This window comes from Anopheles merus, chromosome X (genome assembly GCF_017562075.2).
Source record: "Anopheles merus strain MAF chromosome X, AmerM5.1, whole genome shotgun sequence".
In the NCBI taxonomy this organism is placed as follows: Eukaryota; Metazoa; Arthropoda; class Insecta; order Diptera; family Culicidae; genus Anopheles; species Anopheles merus.
In genome coordinates, this window is record NC_054081.1 from 19,051,930 (window position 1) to 19,066,367 (window position 14,438).

General features: G+C 47.7%; 1 protein-coding gene across 10 annotated transcripts in view; it reads left to right on the top strand.

The window, feature by feature from the left end:
* Positions 1 to 10,825, top strand: part of LOC121595373 — a 28,720-nt gene extending 17,895 nt beyond the window's left edge. For 7 of the 10 annotated variants that reach the window (XM_041919302.1, XM_041919353.1, XM_041919312.1 and 4 more), the window contains 5 exons: positions 1,492 to 2,315; positions 2,799 to 3,254; positions 3,791 to 3,862; positions 5,302 to 5,471; positions 6,050 to 6,526. In XM_041919302.1, the coding sequence (XP_041775236.1) occupies positions 1,492 to 2,315; positions 2,799 to 3,254; positions 3,791 to 3,862; positions 5,302 to 5,471; positions 6,050 to 6,323 (1,796 nt within the window). In that variant the 3' untranslated portion in view covers positions 6,324 to 6,526. The other 3 variants (XM_041919336.1, XM_041919372.1, XM_041919329.1) reach the window with 3 other exon arrangements.
* The last annotated feature ends 3,613 nt before the right edge of the window (positions 10,826 to 14,438 follow it).

The following is a 14,438-nucleotide window of genomic DNA, read 5'->3' on the forward strand; positions in this document are numbered from 1 at the left end:
ATCCACATAAAGAGTCCCTTGGAATGCTGGCGTTCCCGGCGGAACCTTCGTCACAGAAACGCCGTCGGAAGAACAAAGGAGGCCGCATCAGCAATACGTTAAAGCGCGCACACCATTCCAACCTTTCCCCAAGGAGGATGGGAGAGCTGGCTGAGACGGGATGGTTTAAGCATTTTCATTTCCTTTACGTCTCAGTCCAATGCCCAATCCCGATGTGCCCCGTGCCCAACTCTCCCGAGCGATGAAAAGGAAACGGCAGGAAAGAAATCATTTGTATCCGACGTCTTAGGTGAAAAGTGGTATCACGGAGCCTCCATGGGTTTTTTTTTCGATGGAAAAAACAGCCTACCATTAGCCATACTGGCAAGCACCGTACCGACAATAACGTCTGACGAAACCTGACGTCCTGAAGTCAAGATGTGAATCGAGAATTGGCAGCTGGTGGAGAGTAAAAGAAAGAGGATAACAAAAAAAAAACATTTGTCAGCTCGTCAGCGGAGGTGTCAGATTTTGGTTGATGCCATTTTTCCTCTAGTTATTACGGAGGCTGTAACGTGTGCTCGCAATGTGCTTCCGGTTTCCGGTTCTGGCTGTGTCGGTGTCCACTTGAATAGAAAAAAAAACAACAACTTGCGCTCGTTTAAGTTTGGCGTCGATATTTATTGGGAATTTTGGCGTATGCTCCCGTCGCGATGGATGTAGTAGCGAGCAGTGAGTGATTTACAGTCGGAGTTGGATAGCTCGGCTTTCTTTATTTTTTTTTATTTTTTCAATTCGACGCTAACGCAGCGCAGGTGGCTAGATGGTAAATGGTACAAAAGCATTCCTGTCGGGGCGTCAGATGGATGCACACTGTCGATTAACCAAACAGTGTTTTGCTGTTCTTCCGGTTTGGCAGAGAGCAATTCAGTATCAGCGTTGGAGAGCCGTTTCATTTGCTCCCAGGCTGTGTGCTGTATCCAAGCGACAACATGAAAGCCCACGCTGGCTTCTTGCTCCACTGCAGGAAATTGAACTCCGGCACAACAGCTGTTCGGTTGATTCAACATCCCGTGAGGAAAGGGCAAAGAGGGGGGGGGGGGGGGTGGGTGGCATTAGCTCAAAGCTAGTCCGATTTACCTCACGGCGGATATCCGCTGGCTGGAAGGGTTGGGGCCGAACGGATGTAAACAGTGTTGCCATGTAAACGGAAAAAAAACCCTTTAATTTATGTAGGCAGCGTTTGCATTTGCCGCACAGCTAATCGTGCGCCTGGATGTATGCATCCCGCCCATCACAGATTGCTTTATTAACCGTGATAGTAAACGTCAGTGTGTTTTGGCCCACACAACCAGCCAGGCGTCTGTGGGTTGGGTTTACCTTCCGATTACTAGACACTTGACATTGTACCTTCCTTCATCAGACGGTAGAATTATCCCTTGTCACTGACACACAACGTAATGTTCCCGAGCTTCACATCTTCTTCCCCATCTTCTTCCTCTTCCTTCACAGCCGTCTCGGTGTCGGTGGCGGTCTGGACGTTGGTGGCGATCTCGCTTGAGCGCTACTTTGCCATCTGTCGGCCACTGTCCTCCCGCCGGTGGCAGACCCAATTTCATGCCTACAAAATGATCGGCCTGGTGTGGACGGTCAGCTTTCTCGCGAACTCACCGCTCGGGTACGTGCAGCGGCTGCTGCCGGTCGGCCGCAGCACCGGCCAGATGAAGTGCCGGGAAGAGTGGCCCAGCCCGGCCTGGGAAAAGGCGTACGTGCTGTTTCACGACGTCGGGCTGCTGTTTCTGCCCCTGCTCACCATGGGCTTCGCCTACTCGATGATCGTCTCGAAGCTGTGGCGCGGACTCCGGCACGAGATCAAACATTCTTCGCTGTACCAGCAGACGAGCCGGCAGCACGGTACGGGCGGTCAGGGCGGCAGCGTCGGGGGAGCTCCCACCGGTGCCGCGGCTGGCAGTGTGGGGACTGCCAGTGGGGAGCAGCACTGCACGGGCGATAAGGGCAAGCCACCGAAGCCGGCCGGTGGTAAGCGGCACGAGCCGGGGTTCGTGCTAACGTCCAGCCTGAAGAAGGCACCGTTCAAATCGTCTACAGCGGTCGTTAACTTTGCCAGCAACAACAACACGATCAACAAGAGCAACTTCAGCGGTGCTGGAAGCGGCAGCTCGAGCAATGGTGCCGGTAGCAGCGGCTCTAGCAATGGTAGCAACGGTGGTGGATGCAACGGTTCCGGGGCGGACCTGCGAACGCACTACTGTGGTGGTGCCGGATGCGAAACCAGGCCCGGAAGACTTCGAGGTTTTCGCCATTTCTTCGCCAAGGTAAGGACGGGTATGGAGAGTTGAGTGTTGCGAGGGGGAGGGGGGGGGGTGATGTTGATGGGCGTTACGAGCCTGCCCGAGTTAAATAATAGTTGGAAAGCACTATTTACGAGACGAAGCACGCATTCCGAAGGTGCCAAGATAGACGAGAGCGTCATCGTGAAAGTTTGCTCTGCTCGGCAGAAACTTGCTGCCGCAGGCGGAGTAGGCCGCCTATCAGCTATTAATGCTTGTTACGGGAGCACAAGTTTGGAGATAACTTTATTTCAATCAGCGCACACCAGCAGCTAGTAGACGCGAACTCAATGGGCCCGCTTGTAAAGTTTGCGCCGAAGCTGACTCACTCTTCCGTATGGGAAGGGTTGCCAGCTGCTGGAGCAAATAGCTTTCGGGTGTGCTAAGAAGCCATCTTTACACACCGATCATCATACACACACACACACATACACACATACACGAAACTCACTGTATCACTGTCTCCAGCAGCACCACCAGCACGTGGGACTCTGTCGGAATCAGCGCTACCAGCGCAACAGCACCACCGCTGCGCCGGAAGGTCTGCCTGAGCTGGCCGAGACGAAGTTCGACGAAAGTGCGTCGGTCGGGCAGCAGCACCCGTACCTCCACTGCCACTGTCATCATGCGCACGGATATAATCATCACCATCACCGGCTGCCGACCAGCACCATCGTGAAGAGTACACAGCAGGACGCCAAGCATGAGATCGTGCTCGGTACGGGCGAACCAGGACCGGGGCTCGAACCAGCCGGTGACGCAGTGCTGCTTCCTGGCGCACCGGCGGGTAGTGCTGCCACCGCACCGGAAACCGGCCAGGGGGACTGTGATCCGTCCGCTCTCAACCCGGATCCGGCCTATCAGTTCTCCCGGCATGCGATCCGCTCCACCTACATGGACAAGAGTATCGAGGCTAAGAAGAAGGTAAGTCGCCCACGGCCCCTTGCCCGATAAAATCAATATGTGCAGCAAACTCGCCGCCCTGCTCCAATTTGTTGGTACCGTGTCGCTGAGAGCGTTTTCGAACAGCCCAGCAGCAGCGCATGTGAACCACCGTATCGCTGCGAAGTCCTTCAGCAACAGCTGGGAGAGGGCGAAGCAGACCCTGGGAAAGGTTCATTTGTCAACTTCAGCTCGGAACAATGTTACCAAACTCAAGCAAGAACGCACGAGTGTGTGTGTATGTGTGTACTAATACTCATTGGTCGATGGTAGATGCCTTGAGGTTACATTCCAGTTGTGTTGGTACACGAACCACACACACACACACACACACACACACACACACACACACAGAGAGATAGAAAGATCTGGTTAGTATCATCATTAAAGGAATGTTTTGTCTTCCTCTCCTTCTCGTCCTCGCCGGCCGCATCTGTATTACATTCCGGTTGTTTCATCTATTGAACACGACAAATCAATCGATGGGCCCTTCGCCTCTGCACACCACGCCGCTGCAGGTCATACGGATGCTGTTCGTGATAATCGTCGAGTTCTTTGTTTGTTGGGCACCGCTACACATTCTCAACACGGTAGGTGAATTAATTTTCAATCTCAGTCTCACACTCACGCGTAGTCCAACACTCCGCTGGCGCCATTTTGCACACACTTGTCGTACGACCGCTAATGAGCGTTTCGGGGGTCTGCCTGAAGCGTCTGAGGCAAATTGAATTACCGCTCCGCTTCCGACAACATTACCACCATTCCACACACACATACAACCTTATAAACGGTGGTGCTTGGCAGCGTTATGTCCGCTTGACATTCCAACAGCGGCGTGCTGCTGCTCACCAGACAGGATGGGAAACTCAATCAACCAAACAGAACGGTTTCCCCTGGCTAGAACCGGGCCGTGCGTAACGACCGGTTGAAATGTTGCCTTTTCTGGTAAATAAATTTGATCAATGTTTTATGCATCATTCGCTTCATTTCGCCTACCGATGGTTCAAATATATGCGGAAGCTACGCGGGTCGCTCTGGTACGCTTCGGTGGTTTTTTGTTTTTTTGCAAAAAAAAAAGTTCCTTTCTAACACCGACCTGACGAACGCTTTTATCGTCCCCACCCACGACAAACCATAGCACTTTTATGAGGTATCAGAAACCAGAAACCGTGCTCCAGCCTGGGAGAAATGAATTGATGTAACACGCTCCCCCCCCTCCCCCCTCCCCAACCCCGTCACGGCTTAGTCATTGGTAAGCTAGCGAGCGGGGACCGTAAAATGACACCCTTAGGACGCGTCGGGTCCCCGAACAGTCACCGGGGTGTGCCCTCGGGTTTTGCTGATTCGGCAAGATTGATCGAATATACTTGTTGAGTGCAATATTTCATAAATACTTCATTGCAGTGATTTCGCCAGCCCGGGGAACCTCCAGAAATCGTCCGCCTTTAAGGTCTAAGCTTACGGTTCCGGCGAAGGGGCAGAAACTGCGAATTGCTGTTATTTATTGTTACTTTTATTGTTTCCTGCTACATTGCCGCTACCGCACTTTTCCTCCCTTTCCCTGCAGTCGCGAAGCGCTAAAGGATGATTGACTTTTCTACCCCATCTTGGGTGAGGCGGGAAAGAAGAAACTGGGCGGGGAAACAAATGTAGCAGGCAATCTTAAAATGAAGCTTTTCCGTCAAAGAGGCGTGCCGCTTTGGCCCGTCAGGAAGGTGTGGAAATGGAATACGTGCACTCGTGCCGGAGCACGGGCAGCGACTATAAATCCTTCCCACACGTATGATAGCGCTTCCGGTATTTGCCAGATATTTTAGGTTTCTGCCTCAAACTTTTCGTTCGATGCAGGTCGTAAAGAGTGTGCACGGTATGCGAACAAAAAAATATTCGCAAAACGATGAGGCTGGCATCATAGTTAGCAGAACACTTGCTCCAGGAAGCTGTTAATGGTTGCGGTGTACACGGTGGAAGCCTGCCGATGTCTATATTCTTACGCAGTCCTATTTTCTTCCTTCATCCATCCGTCCAGGTATATCTGTACTCGCCGACCTTCGTCTACCAGTACGTGAACAGCAGCGGTATTGCCCTGGTGCAGCTGATGGCGTACATCAGCTCCTGCTGCAATCCTATCACGTACTGCTTCATGAACCGACGCTTCCGGCAGGCATTCCTCGGCGTCTTCAGCTGCTACCGCAAACGGTAAGTAGGCAGGTGTTGACGCTTTGCCGCTGACAGTGCCGCTCGCCCGTCAACAGCCTAGCGCAACTTCGGATTAGTACACCTTGCTCAGAACATGCCACTGATACACATACACACATACACTCATACATATCTACTAATGCGTCTATACACAAGCGCGCTAGGATACTTGCACATAGACACATTCAAACATTACGCACCCTACTCTCGGCATGCCTTCTCTTCCCTTTGTTCCTGTATTCCTGCCCACCCTCACAGTCTCCGCGGGCCGCCTAGAGGACCGATTTCTTGATGTTTCTGACTGTTCTGCCGACGTTTCGCTCTGTTTTCCCATGTTTGCTGATTCCCACTTTTCCATATTCTCATACAATCTCTCTCTCTCTCTCTCTCTCTCTCTCTCTCTCTTCCTCTCTTTTTCGCTATTTATCTCTCTCTCTCTCTCTCTCTCTCTTGTTCTCTATCTCTCTTACTTGGCTTCTCACTCTTTGATTCTAATTTAAACCCCCTTTACTCCACTCTCGAACTATCGATGTTTTGACTGTACATCCGTGTACTACTGTGTGTTTGCCAATGTCCAGCATGCCAATCTGCTGCTGCTTCTGCTGCGCGTCGTCGAACGGCCCGATGGAGGGGGCGGAATCGAAGGCGGCCGCCTATCTGCGCCAGAACACCGTCAACCAGTCCGGCGCGGAACGGAACAACTCGGACATGTCCGGTAACGATTCGCTGGTGTACGTCGGACGCGGGCTCGTGCAGCGTTCCGGTAAGTTGTGTGCGCGGCGTTCGGGCACGTTTCCGCGATACCATCGCGATGCAGTTTACAACGCACTGCCGTGGGACCTGAAAATGTAGGAGAGGCAGGAGGTGGGGGAGGGTGTATGTAAATGGGAAGGATGCAGGACAGACTGTCGAGAGGAGAAGGCAATGGAAGGAATGGTGCGAGCGGCCAGCTGTACCTTTTGGCAATCGCAACATGACCCCAACCGTTCTAATACCGCTGTTTCCGCGTTCTGTTTTTCTTCTGCTTCATTTTTCCCGTTTGCCCTTTTGTTGCTGTCGGTAGAGATATTGATTCTGGAATCCGAGGATCGGGTTTAGCACCGGCTCCGATCACGTGAACAGCTCCGTCTCGATCGTGAATTCGATCAGCAGTGCGAGAATCGCGCAGGTAAGTAGTGGCACCACTGAACACTGAATAAGCTGCAAATAAAGGTACAAAAGCTGTTTTGTTATGCTGATTGCATTAATAAGGGCGTTAAAAATGAAACTCTTGACAGGATTAAAAAAAACCTGTGTTATAAAAAAAAACAAAAGAATTGTAGAGGAAAATCGTAAAAGTGCCCATATTACAGGGTTTACCTAGCCAATCCGGCATCGTAAATGCGTTATCGGTAGCCGTAAATAACTTGGGCTCTGTCATTTCTATGCGGGCTTTGTAAATTATGATTTGTGCATAGAAAAAAAATGAGCAGCCTACTCTGGATTTAAGCTTTTTAATACAAAGCTTTTTTCAGCGCGTAGTTTAACTGATCTGTAAAAAGATAATATTTATACTTTCTTAATTTCTAATAAAAATGATTCAAATACCTGTTTAAAAAAAAATAAGTCATGCCCATACAATGCAAAATGGTTTTATATAGTTTAAATAATACAATATGTTGAATGATTGACTAAGGTTACCATTTTCAAATAATATCATACATACTTAATAACGCAATACGCCAGCTACGTATTTTTAAACAGTTTTATGGATCACATCCCACGGCCGGTCTGGTGGTACAGTCGTCAACACGTACGACATGATAATATACCCGTCATGGGTTCAAGGCCCGAATGGACCGTGCTCCCATACGTAGGACTTGACTATCCTGCTATGCGTAATTAGTAAGTCACTAAAAGCTAGGCCCCCACCAGTGGTTCAGGCAGTCCTTGAAGAAAAAAAAAGAACAAGGCCCGAATATAAATGACAGTGCCCAATTGAGGGTTTACGTCGCCCGAATGAGTATTAACGGCGACCGATAACGCGATTACGATGCCAGATTGGCTAGGTAAACCCTGTATTGCAATTTGCAACACATTTTCGCTTGATATAGGTGCAGTGAAACGTTGTGCAAAATCTGCTAAAGCTCTCTTTTCCCTAAGTCGCTAACAGCTCTTTGTTTTCCTCCGCCTCCATTTCCGTCCTCTCCCACTCCCCATCCTCCCTCCTCACCGGCGTTACTCGTTGGCAGATCATCGAAACCGACCCGGATGACGATTCGTTTCGGTTGCGTATCACGTGGTCAAAGCCAACCTCGGCTAACTACTCAAAGACTGCAGGCGGTTGTGATAGCGAACGCTACTCGTAGAACGGACGGCTGCCACCAAGGGATGGTTGAACCAGGATTGAGGGATGGTGACGTATTTTCAAACACAGTCGCACCGCGAAGGACCAAGCAGCACTGCAGCACACAATGTGAAAATAGGTGTGCTCAGAAACGCATCCCGCTACGGACAAAAAAAAATCAAGGCGCAGTTTAATTCTCTCCTTCACACGAACATTGAGATTGCTGATTATTCTGAACGCTCTTGATCCTGGGTCGCATGGAGCAAGCACACTCCAGAACTCTATTCCCGGTAGTGCGGCAAGGTAGCCGTCTCACGAAGTCGTTTAGATGCTATAATATGATTGAAATGAAATCAATGTCTAACATTTGCTTCCCGTTCGTGCACACCCAGCTCGCAGCAAACTTATCGTTCTGTTGCGTGCAGAGACAACGAAACAAAGCGAAAAAGAAAACAGTTGCTGACGGGCATAGAATGACCCGAAGTTTCTGTGTTTGTTTTTATGTTTTTGGAATAGCGAATAAGGAAAGACGCGTACTTCAAGAGAGTGGCAGCGTTTGTAAGCTGCCCGGTTAATCTAATGTTTAAGGTTGGCATTTTCCGTTTCGATCACTTGCTTTTCCTCACTTTTCCCTGACAACGCAAAGCGGTCAGACAAGTCCATATTCGGTCTCTGATAGCGTACCCATTCGGAAAATGGTTCCGGTTAGTCGGAAAATTGATAAATACTTTCGTAGATGACTGTTGAATCCTTCCCGGGATCCTTACCGGGCTCGTACCATCGACTACCGCTTCCAGGGAAACAGGTCTGGATCTAATAATCTTGATTGGATTGTTCGCCTGTGTTTGTGTGGATGTGCGTGTGTGCGCTCAATATTCGAGAACGAAAGAATGGACCATTCTTCCACCCAGCGCACATTGCATCTGTAATATGGTTGAGCTGGGAAAACTTTGACCGGTTTCCATACTCTGATGTACTGTGCATACCAGCCATCTGGAAGAGGAAGAGGAGAAAGCAAGGAAAGAAGGAAGAGGAAAGTAGAGCAGGGAATACCGATAAAATCCCCGATAATCTCATGTGGACTTTGAAAATCCCAGTGACCATGTGGCAGTCCCAGTGAAGGAGCGTAATAATGAAAGCGTGCTCAGAAGCATAAGTGTGTAAATGCAAACCTGAGGGGAGAAGTGAGGTGCAAGTCTAACAAGCATTTGGGATTAGACTCGGCAAAAGGTAACAAAAGTCCAGCTGCCTCCGGTTTCGGAAGTTACGGTTTCCCCTGCCTCAAGGGACTGGCTCATAAACGTTACGGGTTATGGCAATGTCACATATTGTTTCGTTCTTTTGCATGACCGATAAACAGCGATTAAAGTGAGCAGATACCTCGGCTAACGAGAATGTGGGAAGATGAATTAATGTTGCCTACATTTAAGCTGCTTCTTTCAAGTCAAGAACTGTCACAAACAAACAGAAAAACGAAGAATCGGTTGCATAACTGCCCCTACCCATCTGGATGTTTGGCGATGCGGTACTATCTGTTTCTGCTTTCCTTTCTCCTACGCGCGTAACGCGTAACACCCTTTTGTTTGTATTTTTACCGAGGAGCAGCTCCCAAAAAAGAAAAAAAAAATCAAAAGGTCAGACTACAATCGCACAAGCAAAAGAAGAAAACACCGGTAACCGTTCGGAAGTGAATCAACCCGTGCTTTAGTTGATTAGGTCCCTTTAGGAGCCAATTTCTAGTGGCGGGAGTTCCCAAAAGGAAAAGGAATGAGTGATGAACGACGCGTGTGTTGTAGGTTGAGCGCAGGTCCGTGTATCTATATTTAAGCGCCTCAAGAATTCCCGAGAGATTTTAAGCGTGTGAGTGTACATAAACATTAAAAAAGGAGCCATCCGAAAAACGAAACCGGAGCAGTGAGAGGAAGACGAAGAAATAAAAGGTCCTAAGTACGAGGAAAGGGAGTGATCAACATTAGAAGGGCAAAATTTGATTGTTATTGTAATTACAAAGATACCGGAAATATATTTAAATATTTCATCACACATGTTCCCAACGACGAGAAAAATGTGGTTCGATTTGCTTGCTGTTGTTGTTGCTACTGCTGTTGATGTTTTATTGCCGAAAACCTCCCAGATGCTCAGCCGGGCGGTATATCGATTTGGCGGTGCGTGAAATTTATGCTTTATTACCGTCCAAATTACTTCCGCTGCCAGATACCCCTTGGCTTAGTAAAACTTGCTAACGAGAAAGAAACCAAAAGGCCCAGTCCAATGCCCAGCGGATTCTTATCGACAAATCAAGCGTGTGGGCGGCTAAATGTAGTCAACAAACACGCGTTGGGTAGAAACTCCAACAAAATCTCTGCATAGAGAGCGAGAGAGAGAGAGAGAGAGAGAGAGAGAGAGAGAGAGAGAATAAACAGAAAAAATAAATGCCAGAGGGTCGTGCTTTCCGTACTCAATAATGTTAGCGCGCTGCCACCAGCAAAAGGCGTTTAGCGATAGTGTCGGTTTGTGTACGTTTTTTCTTATTTCTTGCGTACAGTTTGCCACTCGGTGACATCCATGTGAAAATGGATGTTCTGGAAAAACAAAAATCTTCACAACCAGTGCTGGCCATCGAGAGTGAGATATTGAAGATGTCGTTAAGATAATATAACACGTGACGCACACGGGCGCTCGGTCACTCGTTAAAGCCCGTGTTTGAACACGCGCGCGCACTCGGAACTTGCGCCTGAAAGTTATGGCACGCTGCACGGTTTCTTTTCGCCCCAGTTTCGATGGTTTGGATTGTTCGCACCTTTTCCGTTATTGAACCGATTGGTGGGTTAACTGGCTAAGCCCCTATAGGCACACGAATTGACCTCCAACTTCCAGGTTGGACCGTTGGCAGGTGGACTTTTTCGCTGATGTACATGCTTCTCTGAAAGGTAAAACGACCACAAAGAATCGTCTAGGGGAGTTACGGACGGGGAAATAATGTTTCGAAAATATGAGCCTTTGTTATGCCCAAGGAGGGAGTAAGCGCCACGTTAAGTGAGGTAAGCACTACGTTTCCAACCCATCGCATTCCGGTGAAGCTGCAAATGTTAATTTGCTAATTTTTGTTAGATGGTGTGTCGCTCACTACACTCCCTCCTTCTTTACTCCATTTTCAAATGAAGGTCGTAAAAGATGAGCGTTTTTGGAGCACACGGCAATTGAAAGCAAAAAGTTGTTCCTCGATTCCCTACTAAGCAAATATAAACAAAAAATCCTCAAGTTACTCCGACACTTCCCCACTTTGGCGTCTCGCTGCACAAAAACCGCCTTAATGAATTCCTTGGTTTTACTTGCCGCTACAACATCGTCATTCGAAATATAGCCAAAGCCGCCGGGTCCTTCTTTCTGCTGTCTCGGATACAATCATCACTTTGAGCAAACGTTTATTTATCGCCTTTTTTGTACAGGCCTTAGATGATAGCCCCATTGGGCGGGCAGCCATCAGCTCCCAATAATAAGAGTCCAATGGCAGGGCATGAAGGAAAAGCATCCGCCCAACGGTGGATAATTTTTGCACCGCTTGGCAGCGTAAATGCAAATTACGACCCGGTCGAGCTGGAAAAGTGATCCAGCTCGGGGTTGAAAAGCAAGGGGCAAAGAAAGGTAAAGACGTGTCAAACAATCTTAGCGGGCCACTGACATCGCCGGCAGACCCTGGACGATGAAGAAATAAGCCTGGCTCGTAACGGTTTAGGCCAAACAAACAATATTAAAAAAGTCGAGCGTCTCGACAACGATGTGACAAACTGCCCTTTTTCCCCGAACGAGCCCAGAGTTAGAGTTAATGTGTTTCGTTTCCCCTTCCGATTATTAAAATGAAAAGGCCATTTTTGTGAGTTTTTTATCGTCCAGTGCTCAACCTGAACTGCTTCAAAATATAGTTCCTTTACTGGCCAAGGCAATTGCGATGGTAATGTGATTGGTTGCGACTTAGTGCAAACATCTCGGTTTCAATAAAAACTTACATTTCCGCCGAGTTATCGAAACAGTTCCTTTTAAATTTTTCCTCGGAAAACAGGGCATCCATTACTCTCTGATGGTTGTTTGGAGCATTCGAATTACAAGCACTTCAGTTCCTTTTAAACTTTTCCTCGGAAAACAGGTCATCCATTACTCTCTGATGGTCGTTTCGAGCATTTGAATTACAAGAAAATACCCTTTTTGGTAGCTATAAAGAATGGCTTGGTTGGCAATTATTATAACATCTTCCACAGCAGTGCGTTAGCGTGTCGAATTGATGGTCCGACAACAAAGACAATCGTGTCAGGGATACCGTCCAGCATATGTCGTACGCTTCACTTCACACTGGCAGGCTGTGCGAGTAAACGCGCCTGAAAGTTATGTACAGCCGCACTGCTTCTCGAAAGCAAATACGCAATCAAAATCGAATGATCGCGAGTCATAAAACAGGTATACGGTTGTAAAGCTGTGTTCAATGATATGTACATGTACTCTGTTAAAGGATGAAACTTTTATTACGAAAAACCCTTCCTTTTTTATATATGGCTTAAAAAAACAGCCAATTTTCAAGCAGGTGGAGTATGCTTTGTCTGTTTCTAACACTTGAGCAGCAGTCGTTAGTAGTTGTGGAGAAGATTCCGGGTGACTGTATTAAGGCGCATAAATTGAACATGGAAGGTACGGTAGTTAAGTTTGCCGAGAGTGCATGTCTCGTGCACAAAGGAAAACTCGAGATCGTCCGGCAATATGCAGATCATTTGTTTTTGCTTATTATTATTGCTGATGGAATTGCACTGGTAAGCGATGTATTACCAGCCCAACATGGTAGCTGTGATAAAGCTCCTTTCATCATATGGTTAACGAGGGCCCGTTGCAAAAGTTGTGTTCGTGGAAAGGTGGTACGAGGCAACATATCTAACCGTGCAAACAGACATTCCGCCAAATAGTGCCGCGCCATGAAACGTGAAGCCGAAATCGGTTGTATTCGATGAGAAATTCATACCAAAATCTATCTGTTTCATGGCGAATATGTTTACGCCATGTGCGTGAAAAACTCGTAATTTCGTCGAACTTCATCGAACCATAAAGGATGACAATTGTTGATTTCAGATACTTTTCATACTTCACGCCGTGAAATTGTCTTGATAAATCTTGGCACACGGTAAAAGTTGCTGTTCCGTGTGGGTTGTTAATGCAACACATACGAAGCAACTTACTCTTCCCTACGAGAAAAATCGAGTGCATTGCAACGCATGGACCTAGTGCATTTAGGGATGAAATCATTCAACCCACAACGGATCGCAAAAGGTTACCGGTATAATAATCATCCCGTATGATTTTTACATCCGTGCCTCTTTTCCTGACAGTATCACACTTGGCTCGCCGACGTGTGATCGTTAAGGGGTTTTTGCTTAGCTTTTCCGTAGCTATCATGCGACGTGCCTACCTTAGAGGCGCTTTTTCTCGCAATTCGAATGAAACATTATTACAGAAGAGAAAAACGTACAGTGAAGAATAACACAACACAACAACAATCCAAACATACGATACGAACACATTACAAGATTTCTGCCCGGTCTACCGTGGACGTAGTGCACGGCGCTGTTCATTAATATTCATGGATATGTTTTGCGTCGTGGATGGCAGTAGAAAACGTTCAACGAAGCTTGCCATCCGTGAGGCACAACGATCCAACGATGGTAGGTTGTTCCTTGACTGAAAAGAACCACAGGAAAGAAGGACAAAAAAAACACATACACGCTAAACCGGACAGAATTATGGCCCACTTTGGTCCACTGGAGATCGATTGCGCCTGGTAAGTATGCAATGCTTTCAGGAATGTGTGGAGCGAACCACATCTCGCTTCTGCAACAAGCCTTATGATTGATTTTGTAGATTTTGTTTGTTTTTTTCGTTTATTCCACACACACATACACACACAAACACATATGGTATTCTCGGTAGTCCGGGACGAGACTCAAGGATGAAAGGTTGTTTGCTTCTAACTTCTTGTTCAACACACCGGTTGTTTGGTTCGGGCGAGAAGTGAGCATCGTAAAAAAAAAGAACGCCTTAGAAAAGAAATTCCAGCAGCAAGCCTGGTTGTATCCGCTCAGCCCGTTTATTATGAGCACTGAAATACTGCGGGATACTGGCACCGTGCAACAGATGCTGTCTCAATAACACGCCAAAGCCTCTTGGCATCCGGCCTCCGCCGTCGGCATCATCGCCAGCCAGAATGGTGGCGAAGAGGAAATAACTGTTGTTACCAGTTACTTTGATGGTGTTCTGGGGTTTTGGTTGCTTTTCGTTCCCTCCCGGTTCGTTGTTTGTTGTTTTGTTGTACTTGACGCTGTTTGTTGGTTTAGTTACTTGTTTTTCTTCCTCGCACATTGAACGGTGGAAGGTAATTTCAATTTAGTGCTTCACAAATCGAAAGGTACTTGCGAAAGCCGAGAAAAAACGGAAGAAAAGAGAACAACAAATGAAATCTCGCCATTCTTTCCCCCAAAGCAGGGTCAACAGGTTGATAGTTGTTACACTCTTTTTCTTGTGGGTTTCTTTGTGTGAGTGCGCTCGAAAACTTGGTAGAAACGCGGTAATGGCATTGGATTTAGGGGAAAGCGCGGCAAAATGAT